The sequence below is a fragment of the Sphaerodactylus townsendi genome, linkage group LG03, assembly GCF_021028975.2.
Source record: "Sphaerodactylus townsendi isolate TG3544 linkage group LG03, MPM_Stown_v2.3, whole genome shotgun sequence".
Classification (NCBI taxonomy): Eukaryota; Metazoa; Chordata; class Lepidosauria; order Squamata; family Sphaerodactylidae; genus Sphaerodactylus; species Sphaerodactylus townsendi.
Window position 1 is genome coordinate 44,792,371 of NC_059427.1, and position 22,542 is coordinate 44,814,912.

General features: G+C 41.5%; 1 protein-coding gene across 1 annotated transcript in view; it reads left to right on the forward strand.

The window, feature by feature from the left end:
* LMCD1 (LIM and cysteine rich domains 1) overlaps positions 1-22,542 on the forward strand; it is a 75,219-nt gene that overhangs the window by 35,765 nt on the left and 16,912 nt on the right. The window contains exons 2-3 of the mRNA XM_048490125.1: positions 2,609-2,697; positions 15,769-16,024. Of these exons, the coding sequence (XP_048346082.1) occupies positions 2,609-2,697; positions 15,769-16,024 (345 nt within the window). The remainder of the gene's footprint in view (positions 1-2,608; positions 2,698-15,768; positions 16,025-22,542) is intronic.

Consider the following 22,542-nt stretch of genomic DNA (forward strand, 5'->3'; position numbering starts at 1 on the left):
AGGCATGTTTTGCCCTGTGAGGGGGCTGCATGTGCACAAAAAACTTGCAGCTCCCGTCATCTGATGATGAAAATATTGTTCCCTAGGAACATTTTTGAGTTGGGAAAATAGTACAGTGGAAATACAAGAGCCCCTGCTGTCCTGACCAGAATCTGGCTGCTGTGGCACTTCTGAATTTAGTATCTGATGTCCTGCTGGTAGTATATGTTGGGATGATGTATACCAGTGGTTCTCAACCTTCCTAATGCCACGACCCTTTAATACAATTCCTCATGTTGTGGGGACCCCCAACCCTAACATTTATCCATTTTACAGATGGAGAACACTGATGCAGAGAGTCTTAGGCGACCCCTGTGAAAGGGTCATTCGACCCCCAAAGGGGTCGCGACCCACAGGTCGAGAACCGCTGTTGTATACAATCATGATGTGTAGTTTAGGATGTGGGGGGGGGGGAGATAGTAAGGCATTTCATTCTGAAGAGTTTTTCTTGCAGATGCTTGAAGGATCAGAGTTTGGTTCTGGATCCTGTGTGATATAACCCAGTCATATGTGAGCGATTGGTTCTTGTCAATTCCTGCATGTGTGGCGCCCAGTTAAGATCAAAATCATGGTGTGCGTGGAGAAGGAACTACTGTCTTTCCTGTTGTGTCATTTTCCTCACCTGGAACAGTTTGGGACCCACATATTCACTGAAATATAGGAGACTTGCGCCAACAGACCCTATGATGTCCCCTGAACTGTTTCAGGCTGGTTCAGTTTGACTGCTATATCTGATATAAGGTGGGAATCCAGAATGAATCTGTATAACTCTGTAATACAGAATTGACCATGATCACTGGTTTAAAATCTCATCTCAACCACAACCTGCACACACACGCTCACTAGGCATGCCACTCTTTCGCCCTCAATCCCCTTTCTGCAGCAAGAGGATAATATAGACCCACCTTATTTGTTGCAAGAGTTTTTTTGTGCTATGGAACTGAAATACTGACAGTGCGATTCCAATATAATGTTGCTTATATTTGGCAACTTGTTCAATTATCAGTTTTCTCCTTACTATTGAGGGGTTCAAGTTTGGAGTATAGATAGTGTTCAAAAAGCACTTGTTCCATTTTTAAAGTACTGGGTTGCTTGTACTAATGTACTATGCTGTGCTTGTTATGAATAAACTAGCCTTCCTTTTTTGAGTGTGAGGCATCTTACAGACTTTCATATTGCATTTCACAAGGGCTACAATTATTCAGAACAAGGGGAGCCTTCAGGATGCTGATTTCCTGACATGAAGGGGATATACATTGTAATCCCTGTACTTGAATCTGATAAACATAGTCGATTTGCTTTTGGTTCAGTGTAGTAGTTGGTGGCTACTTATTTGTAGATCTGTGATTATTGGTTTGTGTTTACCTGGGTATCAGTGCTTAATATGCTGTAGAGATTAGCCTCTGGAATTTATTTTCAGTGCTGGAAACAGCGATTAAAAGTGCCCTTTGAATCTCAGAGGAGTACCTTTTCCTTTGTCACTGAATAAACAACATTCAACTGGGATTCAGGTTAAAGGGCATTCATACTAGAAGGCCTGACTTTGAGGATTTTAAATTTAAAACACCCATGAAAACGAGCATTAATATAAGCCAATCCAGTCTGCTTTCTATGGTTGTGTCTCTGAATGCCAAATTTATTCTTGAATGTTGGTGGAACCCCATACTGAGTATATTTCATTGCTCCCTTTTTTGTGACTACAATACACTGTTCCTAAATTTTTTATTTGATTTAAAGATAAAGGCAGTTCCCTGTGGAAGAACTGGGTTATTACTGAGCTATGGGATGACATCACATTGTGACACATACCAGGCAGATTGTGTTTAAGCAGTGATTTGTGATTCCCTTCCCCAGTCATCTACACATCCCCCCACCCACAAGATAGGTATTCATTTTACCAACCTCGGAGGGATGGAAGGTTGAGTCAACCTTGAGCCGTCTACCTGAAACCAACTTCCATTCAGGATCAAACCAGAGGTGTATCGAGGGAAAATGTAGCCTGGTTCAAAATCTGAGTGCCCCCCCCCCCCCGTATAGACAGCCACCCTCCCCCACCAGTATATGGAGTATGAAGTCAGTGTATGGACCCAGGGGGAGGAGGAGGGCTAAATGTACCCCTGGGCGATACGCCCCTGGATCAACCTCAGGTGTTGAGCAGAGCTTGATTGCAATATTTCGGCTTACCACTGTCTGCCACAAGACCCCCTGATTCAATTTGACTGGATTTTAATTAACATGCCCATTCAACACATTTACAGCCCAGAAAGAACTGAAAAAATCTACCACAAACTTTATTTGTAAGGTTTGGGTCTCCATTTGGAGAATAGCTTCTGATGGGCAACAATTCTATACAATCTGCTTCCCAATTATGGTAATTCTTTGGAGCAGAAATATTTATAACTGGATTCTTGACACATGAACTTTCAACATAGTATTAACTTTGAACTTTCAGATTCTTAGCATAAGGGAAGGTAATTCTAAAGTCAATATTTCAGAAGAATGATATGGTAAAATCAATATAGGTAGCTTTTAAAATAATTCCTTCATCTCCTTTTTTTTCTTCCCTCAGATGTCTGTTAGCCAGCAACATTCAGGAAGAGGCGTGCCTTGCTTGAGATGTAGGGGGATGTGTACGGGCTTTGAACCGCATTCTTGGAGGTAATCAATCTATCTAATGTGTTACATTTCCCCCCAATTTGTGTCTGTTACAACTTCGATTTTTAGAACAACTATACCCAAATATCAGTTACATTACAAAATACAATTTGAATCTATTATGACCTAAGGTGGTGGGGAAGGGGAAATGCTATGACTTTAGTGAAATGTAACTTTGCTACTAGAAGAAGAAAAAAGAAGAGTTTGAATTTTATCCCAACTTTCCCCTACTGTTAGGAGTCTCCAAGCAGCTTACAAACTCCCTTCTTCTCCCCACAACAGACACCTTGTGAGAGAGTTCAGAGAGAACTGTGACTAGCCCAAGGTAATCCAGCAGGTTTCATGTCTAGGAGCAGGAAAATAAATCCAGTTTTCCAGATTGGAGTCTGCTGCTCTTAACCATTACACCACGCTGGCTGTCTCTAGTTGGTGTACTTATAGAATCATAGAGTTGAAAGAGCCCCAAAAGACCATCAAGTCCAACCCCCTGTGATGAAGGAACACATAATCAAAGCACTCCTGACAGATGGCCATCCAGCCTCTGTTTAAAAACTTCCAAAGAAGAAGACTCCACTACTAAGTATACTATAACAGATCTGAAAAAGTTAATAATTCTTTTTTTCTCCAACTAATAATACTGTAATGTTGGTGCAGCAGCTTTCCTGAAGCATTTTTACAGATTACTTCTGCAGTTATGAGGTGGGAAGGCAACATGGTATAGCCCTGTCTCTTCAGATCTCAGAAGTTAAACAAGGGCAGTACTTAGATGGGAGATCACCTACAAGACTGCAGAAGAAATCAATGACAAACCACCTTTGCTTCTCATTTACCTTGAAAGGCCATTGTTTGGGTTGCCATAAATCAGTTGTGTCTTGAGGGTACTTATATAAAACATATTTCTGTAACTGGAAAATATGCATGAAGCCATTACTGAAACACTACATTTAAAACTCATGCAGTTAGCTCAGCTGAACAAACAAGATTGAAGCAATATTTTTACACATTTTCTTTAGTCTGTTGCTTGTCTACCTTTTATTTTATTTTCAGATTTCCAGGATTTAGCTGCTGACCTCATAGTCCTTAGTTTGTGGCTTTGTGCTTTGAGTCATTACACTGTTCTTTGTCAAAAGGTCAGCATGTATTAAATTTGTGTTCCTGACTTTACTCTTTCTGATAGTGGGTAGCAGTTAAGACATTCCAGTCAAAGGACACCAGTCTTTCAGCGGTTATGTCATCTTTCAAAAATGTCACATTCCTTGGGCCTCTGCTCCCAAGGGTACTGTTTGGAGTGACTCAAATGACCCTTCTGAATGAAAATATTCAGGCCGTTTGATGGATGTCTTCAGTTGGCCTTCTCACAAACTATAAAGTTTGGAGTGAATGCGGCTTGTTTTGATTTCAGTGGGAAAACATTTTCAGACCAGCGATCCAAGATGCTTGTAAAATTCAGTATCGTTCCTGCCGTTCTTTTCGGAATAACACTAATTACAGTTAGGTTGTCTCCTGCAGTGACCTTTGTGCTCTTCCAGAAGCATAAGGATTCCTCACTCCTACCTAGACAGCATTGTTGGCTATCATTTTTGTCATTGTTGTTCTAGAGATTTCTCATGGCTACTTGTGAACTAGGCAGGGTTTGAATGTTGTTGTCTGCTTGGGTAAAAGTGGAGAAGAGGTTTCTCCTGATGAATCTTTGGGATTTTCTAATGTTTATTCCAAATTAAGGGATTTTTTTCAAAAGTACGAACACAGTTTCCTCAGTTCTGCTTTACTACTGTTTCGTAATTCCATTATGGCTTGAGGTCTGCTCCAGTTAACAGTGTAATAAAATTTTAACAGAATAGACCTAAAGGAATATACTCATTCATTTGATTAAAATACCTGGATTTGGGGCAGGCATAATATAATCTTAGGCATCTTCAGGAGAAACAGTTGTACAAATCTTTTACATTACTGAACATCCAGGAATGAAATCCTGGGATATTAGCATCAGCATTAGTATAAAATTCTTCCGCCCATTGACAGAGATCACAGTTCTCTTTTCCTTTACTTGTTTGCGTACATCTGGCAGTTCGAGCAGGATTTTTCTGGCCAGGGGCAAGTGGGAGGAAATTCAATGAAATGTCTATTTCTTTGGTTAGTATCTGAGGTCAGGTTTGATATTCTTCAAACAAAAACAAATTAAAAAGAAAATTTCAGACAACGGTAACAGATTTTGTGTGGACAATTTCATTAAAGACTCATAAATGTAATGCCTCCCACAAACAGAAAAAAGAAATGGCGTCCCTGAAAGGAAAAAAAAAATGTTGTCTTTCCATCGGAACACTCTTATTAGACAGTCAAAATTAAGCCGCAAACCTCCCAATAAAGTGTTCGTATCCAGATTTTTTTTCTTTCCTGCAGGAAAATATCAACACCCCAGGGCAGCATTGGAAACAAAGGGGAAGGGAAGTATATTTATATAATTTAATATATATATATATGTTGTAACCTGCCCAGAGCCCTTCGGGGTTGGGGCAGGATATAAAACTAACAAAGTAAAAATAAATAAAAGAAATAATAGAATAAAAGAAAAGAAAACCTCTTCAAAATGTAACCATTAGGGTCATCAACTTCAGGCTGGCAAATCCCTGGAAATTTGGAGGCAGAGCCTTAAGGAAAGCACAGTTTAGGACGGGAGGGCTTTCAGCAGGCTATAATGTGCTAGATTTGACTCTCAGGAGGCAGCCATTTTGTCAAGGGGAACTGGTCTATGTAGTTTAAAGATGAGTTGCAATGCCAGGAGACCTCAAAGCCCCAACTGAAGGCTAACAACCCTGCCTTCTGTACCAATACATAATGCATGTTTTTTTCTTTTAAAAGTTGTTTGCCCCATGTTTTACCTTTTATAACCAGAAAAGTCAGAGGGAGGGAAAGAAATGGGAAACAAAGTGGTAAGTGCAAACAAATTCACTTGTTGAAGTTTCACTTATTGTTGTGGTAGAATGTACTTTTCAGAGCTGCGGCTGTTCCTTGACTGAGACTTGCTTCAATTGCATACTTCAAAGTTGGCTGTGAGTGACAAGCAAGAACTATAAATAATCTAGCGCCTTAATGACTGCATTACCCACAAGTATGATACTATCATGGCAAAAAGATGGACTTCATTTCATTAAAAAATATAAGTCATTTTTACTGTGGACCATTCTGAGATGTGGTTTCAGAAATGCTTTTAAAAGCAGCAATCTGGATTGAAGCCATTGGGATGTCGATTCCATTTGCTACTAGCGATAGTGCCAATATATCATCCTACCCACATAAAACCACATGCTCGACTTCACCTACATTATGGCTACTCTCAAGTCAGGAAATGCTTTTTAATAACCATGATGGTATTACCTGCTGTTGATGCAAGTGGCAGCAATATATAAAATCTGAAAGGATATACTCTCTGGCTTAGGACCTGCAAAGTAGAGGAGTATAAAATTTAAGCATGCTTTGTTTTAAGTCCAAGTTCTCTCCAGCTGAAGCCAAGATCATTGCAAATTGACCATTGTTTTAAAAGAAAAGCTGCCTCACGAAGTTCTGAGAATTGTCCTAATGGAAGAGCCATCAGTCAGTCTAGAGCAGCGGTCTGCAACCTGCGGCTCTCTAGATGTTCATGGACTACAATTCCCATCAGCCCCTGCCAGCATGGCCAATTGGCAGGGGCTGATGGAATTTGTAGTCCGTGAACATCTGGAGAGCCGCAGGTTGCACACCCCTGGTCTAGAGGACAGTCTTTTGCATGCACAAGTTTCTAGGTTTGGTCCTCAGCATCTGTAATCCAAAGGACCTTGGGAAGACCTCATCCTGATACCTTGGTCAGCAGTTCTTTACAAAAATGCATGTAGTGCTAAGAGTTTTCAATGCAAATTTACATAAAGGGAAACTAAGTGACAGAAGACTACTGAACTCATGAAGACTACTCTTCATGAAGTGATCCAGGCATGAAGGAGACCTGCCTAGCTGCTGCCTCTCCCTTCCTCAATTGTAGCAGAAAATTGGAATAGATGGGAATGACTATAAGGTGGGGTTATATGCGCTCGTTCCTTTTGTGTGTGAATGAATGCTACAATTCCCTAGTTGCAACTAATTTTCCTGAAGAATCACCTGGAAAACCAAACAAGAGGTGATAGGCCAGAGTGTCATTATCCATGTGCTAAAGTAGGATCTTGTCTGTGGTAAGCTCTTTTGCTAGAGACCTCACTTTATCTCTGCCTCTCATAGGACCCCCAATTCTGAGTTAGAAAATTCCTGGAGATTTGGGTGGTACCTTAAGAGGGCACCCCAAACCGTACTACAAACTGAAGAGCTTAAAAAAAATGAGTTAATTGTCAGATGAGTATGTTCTCCCTTTCATACTCTTGCACTTTCATACTTGGGCGGTGCAATTTCAAGGGAAGAGATTCTTAACTTCCTGCATTTTAAGTAATATTTCATGTGTTTGGTTTATTTTACTCAGCAAATTTATTACACTGCCCTTCTCCAACAGGCAGCTTCTAGTAAACTGGATAAAATGCAATCCTATAAAAATAAATTAACCCATAAAATTACAATTAAAAGCACCAGACACCCAACAGCTGTCAGTGCCAAAAAGCCAGCTATATATATTAAACGGTATTTGTGTATAAATCATCAGGATAAAGTTAACAAAACAAAGAACAGAATTTTTAAAAGTCAGTAGCCTAAAATCTTCAGCAAAATCTTCAGCAAATCTCCACTTGATCTTGCTGCGCTAAAAAAACCCTAATAGGCGCCCTCCCCTCCAAGGCCTTTTGGTTTTTCGAGGAAGCTGAAAAAGAATGAGATACATATACTTCACAATAGAAGGAATACTATGACTTGTGTTGTTGTCTTTGCTGAGAGATGTTTGCTGTTTGTGCTTACCAGTTTCACCCTGAGGAAAATAATTCCCACACCAGAACCTCACTGGAAGAAGAGGAGTTTGGATTTAAACCTTGCTTTTCTCAACTGTAAGGAATCTCAAAGTGGCTTACAAACTCCTTCTGTTTCTCTTCCCACAGGGTCCTTTTGAGATAGGTGGGGCTGAAAGAGTTCTGAAGAACTGTGATTAACCCAAGGTCACCCAGTAGACTTCATGTGGAAGAGTGGGAAACAAATCTGATTCACCAGATAAGAGTCCATCCCTCATGTGGAGGAGTGGGGAATCAAACCTGGTTCACAGATTAGAGTCCACCACTCTTAATCAGTACACCACTCTAGCCAGCCTTGACTCCTAGATGACAAGATACCATTGCAGGTAGTCCTTTGGGTCCATATTATCAACCCTGAGCCCTGAATGGAATGGGAAGTAAAATTGGTTACCAGAGTTGATTCTATAGTGGGATGTTTTAGATTTTTTTAGAATGAAAAATGGCCTCAGAGCAGTCTGGATCAGACCAGCAGTGCTTCACAGTTCAGTAGGTTATTAATGACAGGAAGCAGGTTTCAAATGCTGGTCTCCAAATCTTAAGCACTGGTGTTTTTTTCATTGAGCTACCAAAGTTGCTGGATTCTGTGAGTAAAAAATGAAAGTGGAGTACCTTTGGCCCTTAAGAGATGCTGAGGATTAAGGAGCTTGCATAGCCCAAAGCCATGTGGCACAAGGTGAATACTGACAGAAATTTGGACAAGTTTGAAGGAGGGAACACTGGCTGAACCTGACCCAATGTCTAAAGCTGAAATCAAGGCCTTGGACATGCAGCCTCCATTACTAATCCTTAAGGAGCAGCCAGTTCAAAGCATTCTGCCTGTACTGTCCTTGTAACTGTCCTTGCAACTGGGTTGCAGCAAGTTTGCACTAGCCAGACTTTAAATAAAATAACGATGAATTTTGGGTGCTGTGTGGTTTCCGGGCTGTATGGCCGTGTTCTAGCAGCATTATCTCCTGATGTTTCGCCTGCATCTGTGACTGGCATCTTCAGAGGATCTGACAGTATGCCAGCCACAGATGCAGGTGAAACATCAGGAGAGAATGCTGCTAGAACACGGCCATACAGCACCCCAGTGATTCCGGCCGTGAAAGCCTTCAACAATACAACAATGAATTTGTTTGCAGGCCACACCTTTACATTTTGGATTTCTGATATGCTGCAGGATTGTTTAGGCATTTAAGGACAAGGAAGCAGGCATAGTATATAGGAATATACACCTCATTAGGCTAAGCCAGATGCTGTCTAATATAGGTGGTTTCTGCACAGGTCACGAACAACGTTTGTAACACATTATTAATTAAGAAAAAGAAGAGTTTGGATTTATATCCCCCCTTTCTCTCCTGTAGGAGACTCAAAGGGGCTTACCATCTCCTTGCCCTTCCCCCCTCACAACAAACACCCTGTGAGGTGGGTGGGGCTGAGAGAGCTCCGAGAAGCTGTGACTAACTCAAGGTCGCCCAGCTGGCGTGTGTGGGAGTGCACAGGCGAATCTGAATTCCCCAGATAAGCCTCCACAGCTCAGGCAGCAGAGCGGGGAATCAAACCCGGTTCCTCCAGATCAGATACACGAGCTCTTAACCTCCTACGCCACTGCTGCTCCTTTGTTTGCTTTCACACTGGAGATTACACCTCTCCAGGAAGCGATTGCAAACAGACTGGGTTGCTGTGGCTCCTTTGATTTCGCCAAAAAGATAGTTGGTTTAGTTATTTTTGTAAAACCCAAGTTGAGGGAAATATAATGGGCTGAACTCATTTTGGGGAAGAGCCCTGTGCAAAATTCTTCCCCAAAATGGAATGAACACTTTCCTCAGCAGTTATATTTGGGCTGTGCAGATACCGCCATTGAGAGTCTGACTGAGGACTTGGAAACCACTGGGTTCCTGCAAGCCTAGGATACTTGAATGAAGTTTATGAGCTTCTAGTATGGGGTTGCCAACTGTGGACTGGGAGATTCCTGAAGATTTTGGAATTTCTTCAGTTCCCTGTAGAAGGGACCAGTTTCCCTTTGGGTGTAATTCCGTGGAGTCCAGCCTACAAATCTTCCATTTTCTCCATAGGAGCTAGTCTGGAGATCAGTTGTAATTCCAGATCTTCAGGCCCCTCTTGAAAGTTGGCAACCTTATTCCAGTGATAAGGCTGGGTTGCCACCCATAGATGGTAGGTGTGTTACATAGATGGTAGGTTCTGCAGAATGGGCCTATGTTGTTTCCTTATGCAATTAGCTCCATTATATGAACTATTTAAAAAAAATTAAAAAGTAATGTTTAACTGGAGCAGAGCTTCTTCTGCGTTTTCTATGCTGTTCACTCTTCTCCTTTGTCACAGTTAATTCGCTTTGATGTGTTCCCTTAGGCCCCAAAGCTTCAAGTTGCTTTTGGTCCCAGTCAAATAGTTTTATGCCTCGCAATTCTCTTTCACATTGCCCCTTCTCCTTTTGTCTTCAAGAACCTATTTAGGACACACACAAAATGCTTTTGGAGAATGGAATTTGTGAACAGTCGTTGAAATAGTTTCTCGGCTTTCTGCAGTGTTTTTTTTTCCTTCTATGCACTATTTTTAGTTTGTAAAAGAACCCTTCATAAATTATATGTAATAACACTGTTGACTTGATATACCTTGGGGAGTGGAAGAGAAGACAGGAATCCTAAAAAGAAGGCAATTGCCCTTGGTTCTTTAACACTAGTACTCCTTATGAACTGAACTTTGGCAAGCCCAGTTGAAAGCAGACATTCTTTCATGGCATCAGCCAATTGGAGATGAACAGCCTTATGACGGATCTTTATTGGCGCAGCAGGGGGAAGAGGGAATGGTGCCAAAGTAATTATACTCCACTCACAATTTAGTCTTCTAATATACTGCCTATGGATTTATAAGCTGTAATGCCCTTTTTCTGCCTCTGTGAGAGACATTGGTTTCCCTGATCCAATTATCTGAACACAGGTTAATAAATCCCATTCTCTTTATTTGCTATCAGGGTCAGGAGCTGTTCAGCAAAAAATAATTCTCAGTGTATTCCACTGCCTTTGTCATTTGTAGCTAGTGTGACTGTGGAATGGCTTTCTAAAAATGCTTAGACTGGTTTGTTTCAGAATATTTTTCAACTCTGGCTTAAGATGTTTTCGTCTCAGCACTAGATGAAGAAGAGTTGGTTTTTATACCTTGCTTTTCTCTACCTTTAAGGAGTCTCAAAGCAGCTTACAATCACCTCCCCACAACAGACACTGTAGAACAGTGATGGCGAACCTTTGGCACTCCAGATGTTATGGACAACAATTCCCATCAGCCCCTTCCAGCATGGCCAATTGGCCATGCTGGAAGGGGCTGATGGGAATTGTAGTCCATAACATCTGGAGTGCCAAAGGTTCGCCACCATGGCTGTAGAATGTAGAGTGAGACTGAAAGAGTTTTGAAAGAACTGAGACTAGCCCAAGGTCATCCAGCTGGCTTCATGTGGAAGAGTGGGGAATCAACCTGGTTCTCCAGATTAGAGTCTACCACTCTTAACAACTACACCATGCTGACTCCTATATCTAAAACAGGGGTCTGCATCCTGTGACTCTTCAGATGTTCATGGACTACAATTCCCATTATCCCCAATTGGCCATGCTGGCAGGGGCTGATGGGAATTGTAGTCCATAAACATCTGGAAAGCCACAGTTTGCTGACCCCCTGATCTAAAACCAGCGTTAGGTTCTTATCACTAAAGTTCCACACTAGGGTTGCCAGCGTCCAGGTGGGGCCTGGAGATTTCTAGGAATTACAACTGAGTTCCAGACTACATGGACCAATTTCCCCACATAAAATGGCTGTTTTGAAAGTGAACTTCATGGCATTCAATTTGGCTGATGTCCCTCTCAAAACCCCATCGTGCACAGGCTCCACCCCAAAATCTCCAGGAATTTCCCACCCACAGCTGACAACCCCTTTTCTCATACAAAAGCATAAATGGACTAGGATACAAAAACAGTGCATGGTAAGGTAAGTAGCCCCTTTGGTTCTGGAGGTAGGGTTGTCCACTGGTAGTAGGGCACTGATAGCTGTTGGAAATACACAGGGGAGGGATGAAGTCTGGATAAAAAATGCTGCACTTATACCACAAGATCACTTCCAGCATGAACCCTGAAGTGATGCTGTTGCATTTTGGCAACACTTTAGGTTTACTCTAAAGCAGCCATTCTTAACCAGGGTACTGTGGTACCCTGGGGTGCTGTGAGCATGTCCCAGGGATACCGCGGCAACACTAAACCACCCCCCCCCCTCATTTTTGTGGTGTCTGCCACCGGCCCTAGCAAGGACATGGAGCTGGTCCATGGGGCAGGGCCTGCCACAAGGTCAGCAGCCACCACCACCCCCAGTGCTTCCCTTTACCCTGGGAGGGGAAGGTGGGGGGGGTTGGCAAGCAGGGGCAAATTGAGGGGAAGGTGGAGGGTGGCGGCAGGGGTACCGTGAGATATGAAGAATGAGGTCAAGGGTACCCTGACTTCGAAAAGGTTGGGAAACACTGCTCTAAAGAGTTTGAGGGGAATCCTAGAGTGTTGCCCCAATTCAATGATGTCACTTCTGGGTTTGCACAGGAAGTGACATCATTGTTTCACTGTGATGCTGATTTTCACCCCAGTTTTGGTCCTACTCTTCCACCAGGCATCAGTGAGAGTGGTGGGACTTGATTAAGGTGGTCTTCTGCTGTAACAAGAGACCTAGCAATCCCAGCAGCAGGGATCACTCAGCTTAGAATGTTGGCAATGTAAGTACAATCACCCCTGAACAATTAACAAGGTAGTGTGTAACGTAAACAGCAATAAAACAAGGCAACGCATTACACACAGCCATAGCCCTGTGTGTAATGTGTTGCCTTGTTTCAGTACAATCACCCCTCCCATCATCACAGTCTGAATCCAACCTTAGTGACTACAAGGGTCACAAAAGTGAGCTTTATAAATGTTTTATTCAGAATGCCAGACAGAATTTTCATCTGCACATTCTAATGGTGTTTATAGCAGACACCAAAAAATACCCACAGAGAGGACCTACCCAGATTCTTATGATTTTGGGAAGCGAGTTTGTTCTAATTTGTAAACCATCCCCCCACCCCCATTTACCACATGGGCTTAAAATGGCAAATGTAAAGGCTCTAGGTTTGCTGCTTTTTGGTTAGCAAATAGAACATGAAGATCACTACGGCAGGAATGGTATATAAACAAATAACAAACAAGATTTAAAAAAACAGATCAATAGCATTGGTCTCTCAGTAATCAAAAGAGAAACCTGACTGAGGCACATAAATTTAAGCTGGTTATGGCTTTCATAGTGCAGCTGCATTTTGTTTTGATGCTTTCAGGTACAAACAGACTTTGACAGACTTGCCATTAGATTGGATCTTTTCACATGCACGGGATTCCACTCACCCCAGTCTGTCCTTTCCCAAGAGTCAAACTAAATGGTACAGTGTTTGCTCATTACCTGAGACTGGCCTAACAATCGGGTGCTTGATTCTCTCCCAGAGATAGAGCCAAACTGCTCTGCCATGCTACCTTTCATTCTGCCTGCAGTTTTTTTTTCTGACCCAGGCCTGAGATGTCACTGCTGTTTCCCTGAGGCAGAACTTGACTCCTTCCTTTTCCTGTGTTCCCTCCAATATCTGATTCTCCTCGTCAAAGGCGACTGAATGCTGGAGCAGCACTCTCATAGGCTCAGCTGAGTGGGTGAAAGGCTAGGGCTAGGGAATGGGGTGAACTTGTTAAAGCAGCAGTTCTCAACCTGTGGGTCACGACCCCTTTGGGGGTCGAACGACCCTTTCACAGGGGTCGCCTAAGACCATCGGAAAACACATATTTCCAATGGTCTTAGAAACTGAGACACAAATGATGTTATGGTTGGGGGTCACCACAACATGAGGAACTGTATTAAAGGGTCACAGCATTAGGATGGTTGAGAACCACTGTGTTAAAGAGTGCTGTGTAAGCTGTTGAGGAATAATGGGAGAAGAAGGTGATAGAAGGAGGGATTAAATGGATAGGAAACTAAGAAAAGAGTAGTATTTGGGGCAGTAAGAGATTAGGATCATATTGCCTGAAGTATACTAGGGTCCAAGCTTTGATGTAAGGGTGTGCAGATTCTTAGAATAAACGGAGCAATGATTTACAGTTAAGGATTTATTAATAATAGCAAAGGGAATTAGCAAATTGAATACAGAGTTTCAAACACATGCACACACACAAAACACTAAATAATATTCTATTGGCAACTCTACCCCCAACACAAGAAAATTAGGGGAAAGCATTATGTGTGAAGAAGCCTGGAAATCAGAATAAAATTCACATGTCTCCTTTAAGCCCTGTGACCAGTTTGCTCCACTGCAAATAAGGTAATCTTATAATAGATCTGGAGGGAAGGGGGCATGATATAGGCTGATCTTGTCAGATCTCAGAAGCTAAGCAGGGTCTGTACTTGGAAAGAAGACCTCCAAGGAAAACTTGTGGAAGAAGGCAATGTCAAACTGCCTCTGCTCCTCATTTGTTTTGAAAGCCCCTTGCTGGTGTCTCCAGAAGTCAGCAGCAGCTTGGTGGCAGTACACACACACACACACACACACACACACAAACAAAGTAACTTGCACCGGCAACTCCTTGGGACTGGATGCACAAACAGTGAAACTATAGTGAAATCACAAAGGAAACTCTAATCTAGAAGTGAAACTACTGGCTTGCATCTGATCAGTCACCAGCACAAAATATTTACAAAAGCACAAAGTAATTTGCACCAAAGACAGGTCTGTCTAGCATCTCAAACAGGGAATTCCTCTACTACCACCCCCAAACATTTCACATGCCATCAAGTTTGTTGAGCTTTTTGATAGGAACATACACATACTTGGGCCCTTTCTTAACTTTTTTCATCTTCTCTTTCCTTTGGCTGAATAGCCTATTTTTACTTACTGCTGATTGTAATTCTTTAATATAGAATGTTCATTGCTTGATATTCCCCCCCCCCCCCCGGAAATATTGTAAATTGTGTTTTGCATATATTGATTTAGTCTATTTATAGTAGTAGCATTGGAAGCAAACTGGTAAAATAATATTTATTTTATTGTCAGTCATTTGCTGTTCTACCTTTGCTCATCAGAGCTCAAATACTGAACGTATGTGACATCAGTACTTTAAAGAAGAAACTTACCATTTTTGTGCCACTGTGATAAAAACATTTGAAGAATGGCTTTACTTCATGCATTTCAACATCTTTCAATTTGTGTTTGCCTAAGTGTAATGTTGCTAGTACTGAAGAAGAGCTCATTCAAGATACCTTTGATTCCGTCTAAAATACTAGACTATACTCTGTTCCACATAAAGATATTAGTAGATTCTGTATTCCTCCACCTCAGAACAACACATGCCAGACTTTCTTTGTTGTAGATTCTCCATCTGGGAACTAGTGCCAACCTACCTAGCCCTGCTCCCCTGCATCTGTTTAAAAATGCAAGTTTGAAAGTAAAAAATACATTTTGTTCAATAAACTATAAATGTTCTTGTATCAAATTACCATGTTCAATAATGCACAAAATAATTATTTTGACAAAGGCAATATGTAAAAACGAATGATAATTCTCATGCTCATTTGGTATTATATTCTAATGTGGAAGCTTGCAGTTTTCTTAGCTGCTGCACTTCAACTGACCATACTAACATCATTATATGGAACACAGTACAGTTGAACCTCCTGTCTTTAACACCCTTCCTGAAATGCTTCTGTGAATTGAAATAAACAATTCAGCACAGGATGTTCCTTGTTGTAGCAATGAAACTAGGGAAATAGCATTACAACTGCTTGTTCATGCAGGCAGTCAGCTTATAAAGAAGAGTTGATCCTTGTATACCATGGCTTTCCTAGGGTCTCTACTGTGTGGATTTTAGTCTGCGCATCACTGCAAATCTCATTAGTCTATAGCTGACAAACATTCCTCTTTGGATAGAGCTCTTGTCGCCAAAAGTCTTTTTGTCCTATGTCATGATTCATTTTGATATGTAACCTTCAGCATTTCTAAAGTTCACAAGGGAGCCTCCCAAAGAGCACATGCCTATTGGGGTCCAGCTTATATCAAAGGATGATCTCATTTTGTCTCCCACAGGAAAATATGCAAGTCATGCAAATGCAGCCAGGAAGATCACAGTCTCAGCTCCGATGCAGAAGATGATCGGAAAATTGGCCGCCTGCTCTCAGATTCAAAATATTCCTCGCTAACTGCTCGGGTGAAAGGAGGTGATGGCGTTCGCATCTATAAAAGGAACCGCATGATTATCACTAATCCTATTGTGTCCCGAAAAGATCCGACTTTTGATACTGTTACATATGAATGGGCTCCTCCTGGACTCACTCAGAAACTGGTAAGGCTACTTTCTGAAAAGTTCATAAGCACTTCTTGGAAAGGATGCTAGGAAAACCTTAACCAAGGTGTGATTCAGTGCTTGCATGACTAGCATGAATTGTCAGAAGCTGTTTTTATCAGCTTCCCCTGGAGAACAAAAAAACTGATACTGAAGACTGGGAGAGATCTGCAGAACATTGAGTTTGAGCTCGTGGAGAAGGGGATTCAGCAAAATGGTCATTGGGCAAAATATGGCTGGGCAAAATATGGTCATTGCTCTTGCCATGTGACTGGAGCAAATGCATTACTTGTTCTTGTGCAAGAGAAGGGGCATTTTGTCCCTTTCCCTCTTATTGCATTGTTATACTTGAGCATTCCAGTCCCCAGCAGATTTTCAGGACAAAGGGTAGGAAAAAAAGGTACAGCACAACACTGGATTAGATTTTTGACCCACTACTGTCTCGCATCAGTGGCTGCTAGTGGCAGGGACAGATCAAACTGGAAGCACAATGGTGGCACATGGGCCTGTTGTATTCATATTGGGGGGTGGGGATGAACTGATGCAAGTTTGTATCGTTCAGACCAAAAATAACGCTTATTACTTTATGTTCAATCTTCTTTCTATGTGCTTGCAGCAAATGGTGAAAAGCTGACTTATTCTGAAGCAACAGGGCAGGGTAGCGACCTTGATTTCTATGCCCTGTTTGTTGCACTCCATGGCACTGTGTGCCAATGTGAGAAACCGGTCCTAAATTAGATGGACCAGTGGTTTAGGAGGGCTGTTCATATTCTTCATCCCCATGAAATGAGATTCTTCTATGTTTCTAATGGTTGCTTTCTTATTTGTGTTTTCTCTCTTTCTCCACTCCCTGAAGCAGGAAGTGAACCCAACTTCTGAGACCGGAGACATTTGACCATTTTGGCCTTGACCCTGTGCTATTGTCCATCCCTATCAATTGTCAAAATATAGTGCTGCCTAAAAACAGGAGGTAGAGGTCAATAAGAGACACCTTATCTAATGGCTTTCAGTGACCTTCTAAAATTACAGTTCAACTCGAATCTGCGCGTTCATAAAAGTTGGTCACTTGAAAGGAATGGAATTAGGATTCTCTGGACCCCTGTCAAACTCCTGAGGCACATCTTAATCCCAGACACACATGTTCTTGGAAAGGGTAACAAATGACAAGGTGTAGTGGAGCTGCAACAAGGAACAAAAGAGAACCTACCACACCAAGGCAAAGTGTAAATTCAAGGTTGCTCAGCAGGCTTCATATGGAGAAGTGGAGAATTGAACCTGCTTCTCCAGATTAGCATCTACTACTCTTAACCCCTACACAATGCCAAAGCAAATATCTTCTTCTGTTGAGATTTAGCCCAATATTTTGAAATATTGTGGGTATTTTATCCTAGATTTCTCATTAACCTAGAATGCTTGTTCTGTGAATTGTGATTCTGTTTAACTATAATGCAATTTCAATATAAAGTGTTTAGGGCTGTGCATTTGGATGTAGTCAAACCAAAAATACCCCCCCTCCCCAAAAGCCATTACCATTTTTTCAGGTTTATTTTTTGCCAGAAATAAAAACCAGCTGTCAGGATGAAGTCAAATAGCTGGTGCTGTCCAAAAAGCCAAAAGTGTTTCAGCTTTTTTTTTTGGCATTTGACGTCAAGGGAGATAGCAGAGCTGAGTGCAGGGGTCATCTCAGCCAATCCCTGTTTGCAGCATTCCCTCGCCACCTCAGAAAGCCAAGCGGGTTCAACCAATCCATGTGCCTAGCTTTCTCCTGTCTCTGAAATCCAAACAGGTTTCAGAGGTGGTGGGCCAGCCAAGGCAGCTGTGAGCAAGGACCAAATGGCCTGATCTCCTACCACTTCTGAAATTCAAGTGGGCTTTAGAAGCAGTGGACCAGCCAAGAAAGGACCCGATCCCTGCACACAGCTCCCCTGTCCACCTCTAAATCCCAAGCAAGCTTCAGAGGCAGCAGGCCAGCCAGCAGAGCTGAATTCAAGGGTTGGTTCACCCAATCCCTGCTGTGCTGCAGGCAGGAGTCAGCTACGGTTTGTCTGACAGTCCAAGATCCTTCTCCTTTTAATACTGAGCTTCTGCCTCTACCTCCTCTGTGCAGCTGACCCGTCACTTAGGTCATCTGGGGCTGCTGAAGGTTCTCCTCAGCTGGCAGGGAAGGGCTTGGCTCTGTTACTTGCTTCTCTTCTCGGGGAGCCAACTCCTGGTCTGTGATTTCGTCTAGCTGTTCATCAGATTCCTTGTCTCCCAGGGGCTGGCTTAGGACACCTGCATTCAGTTCTGCGGCTCAGAAATTGTTGGGTTTAGCTTTAAAAACCTGAAAAATGTTGAAGCGGAAAAAAGCTGATGGGGGTTCAGCATTTTGCAACTTTTGAAAATTTCCAAAACACCAGAAAAATGGCGCACACCCCTAAATGTGACTGTAAAAATGCCGCACGTCCCTAAATGTGATCTGTTGTCAGGCAGATCAAAGCAAGCCTTATTCCGATAGTAAGGTATGCTGCTAATCCAGATACTGAATGATGCCTTGCAGTATGACCAAAGATCATGTTTGCTTGTTTCATTCATTCTTAGGGCCCTTCTTATTTACCCTCAGAACATTTCTTTTATAATCCTAAGTAGGGACTTTAAAGTTACTGAGACAACACATGCATTAAAAAAAATACAGTGAGTGTATGTCTTTCCAGAATACTGTACTGAGGACTTGGGAAGGTGGAGTTTCTCTGACTGTTTTTAAAGGGTTCTCCACTATAAGCTTGTCGAGTTACCAGATCTTGTCTGGAATTTGAAATTGTGATAGTCAATATCACAACTTTTTGGACCCCCTTAACCAAACTTCACCAAGCCTGGGTGGTATCATCAGGAGGGTCTCCTAAAGATACTCTGAAATGTTGGTACTGCTAACGTAAACATTCCTCCCCTGACCAAAAATCCAGTTTTGAAGGATTTTAACTCTTGTGTTTTAGCTTGTTTGCTGGTTGAGCTAAGGTTTTTGTACTTTTAAAGTTACTGTTGATTCCATATTGTTCTTGTTGACTCCCTTTTCCACTTACAGAGCTAGTTTACTGTTTCTCTTTGAAATAAATATTCAAAAACATTTAACCTACTGATGCCTCAATTAATGTAATTTAATTGGTATCTATTTTTATTTTTGAAATTTACCAGTAGCTGCTGCATTTCCCACCCTCCACTTATACACGAGTCAATAAGTTTTCCCAGTTTTTTGTAGTAAAATTAGGTGCCTCGACTTATATGAGGTCGACTTATACACGAGTGTATACGGTAACTAAGCCATGTTCCTAATTTTTAAGTATTCTGTTTGGTAGAAAGAATCTTACTTTGTTGGGATTTCTGGCGGTTGTAGCCTGAAGCAGTACATGATAATAGCTTTGTATTTCCACTTCTCTTTTTTTCTTTGCATAAACATTAACACAATTGGAATGTCTGTAAAACCAGTGTTTATCTTTTATAATTCCCCAGAGAGGCAGACAACATGATGGGAGGCTGCAGAGAACAATCAGGGCAGTTCCTTGATAGAAATTTGATGGAGTAAATATGCTGCCAAAATCTGTTTTGACACAAATCCAGTTTTTAATTATGGAGAAGGCTAGGCACTGCCCTAGGAAAAAGATTTGATTTATGGGTCAGGGGAAAACAATAATGTCTGTGAATGGGTCAACAAGCTTCCAAATGAGGGGAGGAAGTAGAAATCGAATGCAGACATACAAAGGAGGCTTGCTGGTAGTGCATAAAACCAGCCTTTCTGGGCATTCCTAGTGGAAGATGCTGGTCTTCTCCATATGTTTGGATTCTACTAACTTCATCCTTGCAATTCCTGCCATGAGCTCATTAATAACTTTGGCATACTGTAAGGAAATTTTAAGTGTCTTCTAGTGGAAGATACCATTGAAATGAACAGAATGGCTGCTGCTCCTGTAGAATGCCTTTGGGACCTACTTTGCAAATTTCAGATATCAATTGTGCCTAGCACACTAGGCCATGTGTTTGTGTGTATGTGTGTTTGTGTGGTTGGATTCACAGCACTGGTAATTATTCTCAATAAAAGGATAATTTTTGGCCTCAGAAGCAATGTACATTGTTTATCCAAAGTGGGAAAGACAAGAAAGCAAGTACCCCTGAATTATGCTGTGATATTATTAGTTCAAATTCTAGGAATTTGGCACATAAAAGAACATAAAGAGCCAATTGTTAGTACTGTAGAAATTAAAAGATAAGAAAATGTTTGAAGAAAAAAATAGTAACCTTAGCACATGTCTCTGGACATCATACCTAACGTCAGCAGATTGGGTTTTTTTTTCATATTTAGTGTTGTTTGTTACATGTTGCCTATTTTTGTGTATGTTTTGCTAGCACATGGGATCACGGGTCTAATTTATTTGGTTACAGTAAGGAAACCAGGGAACGTATTTTAGGATTTTTTTCCATCATTACACATAAGCAGGAATGCCACTAGTGGTGAATTGCCCCTATTGAATGAAGCATTTACTGTTCCTTTTACCCAACTAGTAAATTCTCCTTCCAAATTCAGTGAACCAAGAAAGAAACAGTTACTTTGTGAATAAAAGTCACTTCGCCATTCAGCTGAATGTGATAAGTAACACAGGAAACACTGGCCTGAATGTTGACCACAAAGTTCACCACAAAGAGGTCTAATGTCTGTCTCCCATCAGCAGCAGGAAAACTATCGCTGTTCAATAGAAGATTTAGAGGTACACTGATAAGAAGGCCTGGTTCATCTGGAAATAATTCACCAAGGAAAAGCTGACTTAGTTTGAACTAGCCACAGACCTACAAGAACCAAATAATTTTGCTGCAGCATGGCTTTATTTCTTGGCTATGCAGAACAAACTAGTAACAGTTACAGAATTCCAATTTCAAAGGCTTTAGATTATGTTAAAATGTGTGGTTTTATGAATGTAAATAGGAATATGGTTTTTCTCTTAGTTATAATTGAGGAACATATACTGTGGTTTTGCAAGGAGGGTTGTTTTGGTTAGCTCCTTCCACAAGATTACTATTCCCCTTTAGTTATTTTTAATTGTAAATATTCTCAGTGAGGCTTGCTCTGTTCTTGTTGATTTTGTGGAACTGGTTGTATTGGGCTGGACCCTTTCCCTCTCTCCTTCCTTTCCCCCCTTCTCCTTTTCCCTTTATTATTCCTTTTCCCTGTCTCCCAACCTTTCCTCCTGGTCCTTTACCTTCTTTCCCCCTCTTTTCTTTCCCTTTTTATCTTCTTCCTTCTTTACTTTACCCTTCATGAAACAGACTGGTAGTAGAAGCAGGAAGAGCTGAAATGGATATAGCTTGGCTTAAATCTATTATTCCCAGTGGAAGTAAACAACAAAGTGTGAAATTGTGCCAGTCAGCATATATTGGAAGTTTTAACTGTTTGACAGAATTATTTTAAATGCTGTATTATATTATACATTGATTAGGTTATACAGATGAATTATGAATATTATGTAAGGACAGTGTATATTATATATTGTCTAAGCGTAAGCCGCCCTCAGCCGGCCTTTGGCTGGGGTAGGGCAGGGACAAATTTAAATAAATTAAAGTAAATCTCCATTGATAAAAAAGATCTCTAGAACATGACTTGCTTGTCTCCCCTATACCAGGTGAAGCCTAACATGACCCCCAAATACTGTTCCTCAGAGAAAGGGAGCCCCAGGAATGGTATGAATTGAGAGTTGAAGATCTGCATCGGGAGGTTTGCAAAAATCACCTCCCTCTTCATTAGTGGAAACTTAACCATATAGTTTTGTTTTTTAAAAAAACTGGACAAGTACAGGACTGTGTTCATGAGGGAGAGTTCAAGGGGAACACATCTGTCACACATCCACTATATTAGGTACATTAAAGTGGTGTTCTTTGCTTCCAGTCACCTGGAGAGTCCAATGAAACTCCCCCATGCTCATCATCACAGTCTAGACAGATTCTGCACTGAGAACCTGAGTGGTCACTGCTGAAAGACATGAATTACTGCTTCATCCAGGCAGGTCTTAGTGATGCATGTCAGCCCGTTCAGCTGGGAATTCATGTCTCCAGTCTCTCCTGCTGTCTCTAACAAACCCAGTACATTTGCACAGACCGCTTTTTGCCATCTGCATAATACTAAATATCTATCTTGGATGAATGCTGCATCTAATCAGTCACAGGAGTCTCACATTGATCTGATCCATGACTGGTTTTTAGCTTGTGCAACTGTTGCTTACATGATGTGAAACTGTTCGGGGAACAGACTTTTCCCTTTAATGTCTAGTGGGCTGTGTTATGTATTCCATGTCACTAATTTGCCACTCTATCTGGAGTATATATTGAAAACCTAACAGGCATACTGCTTATTAGGCAAATGCTGACCCAAGTTGGAAATGAAATTAAATGCAGCTGGGAGCAGGTTTTCTCTAAAAGAAGGATGGCTGGCTGCTTCACAATTCACACTACAATGGAGGAAAGCTCTCCAGCAGGGAAACTCCCTCTGTTTTTGATTC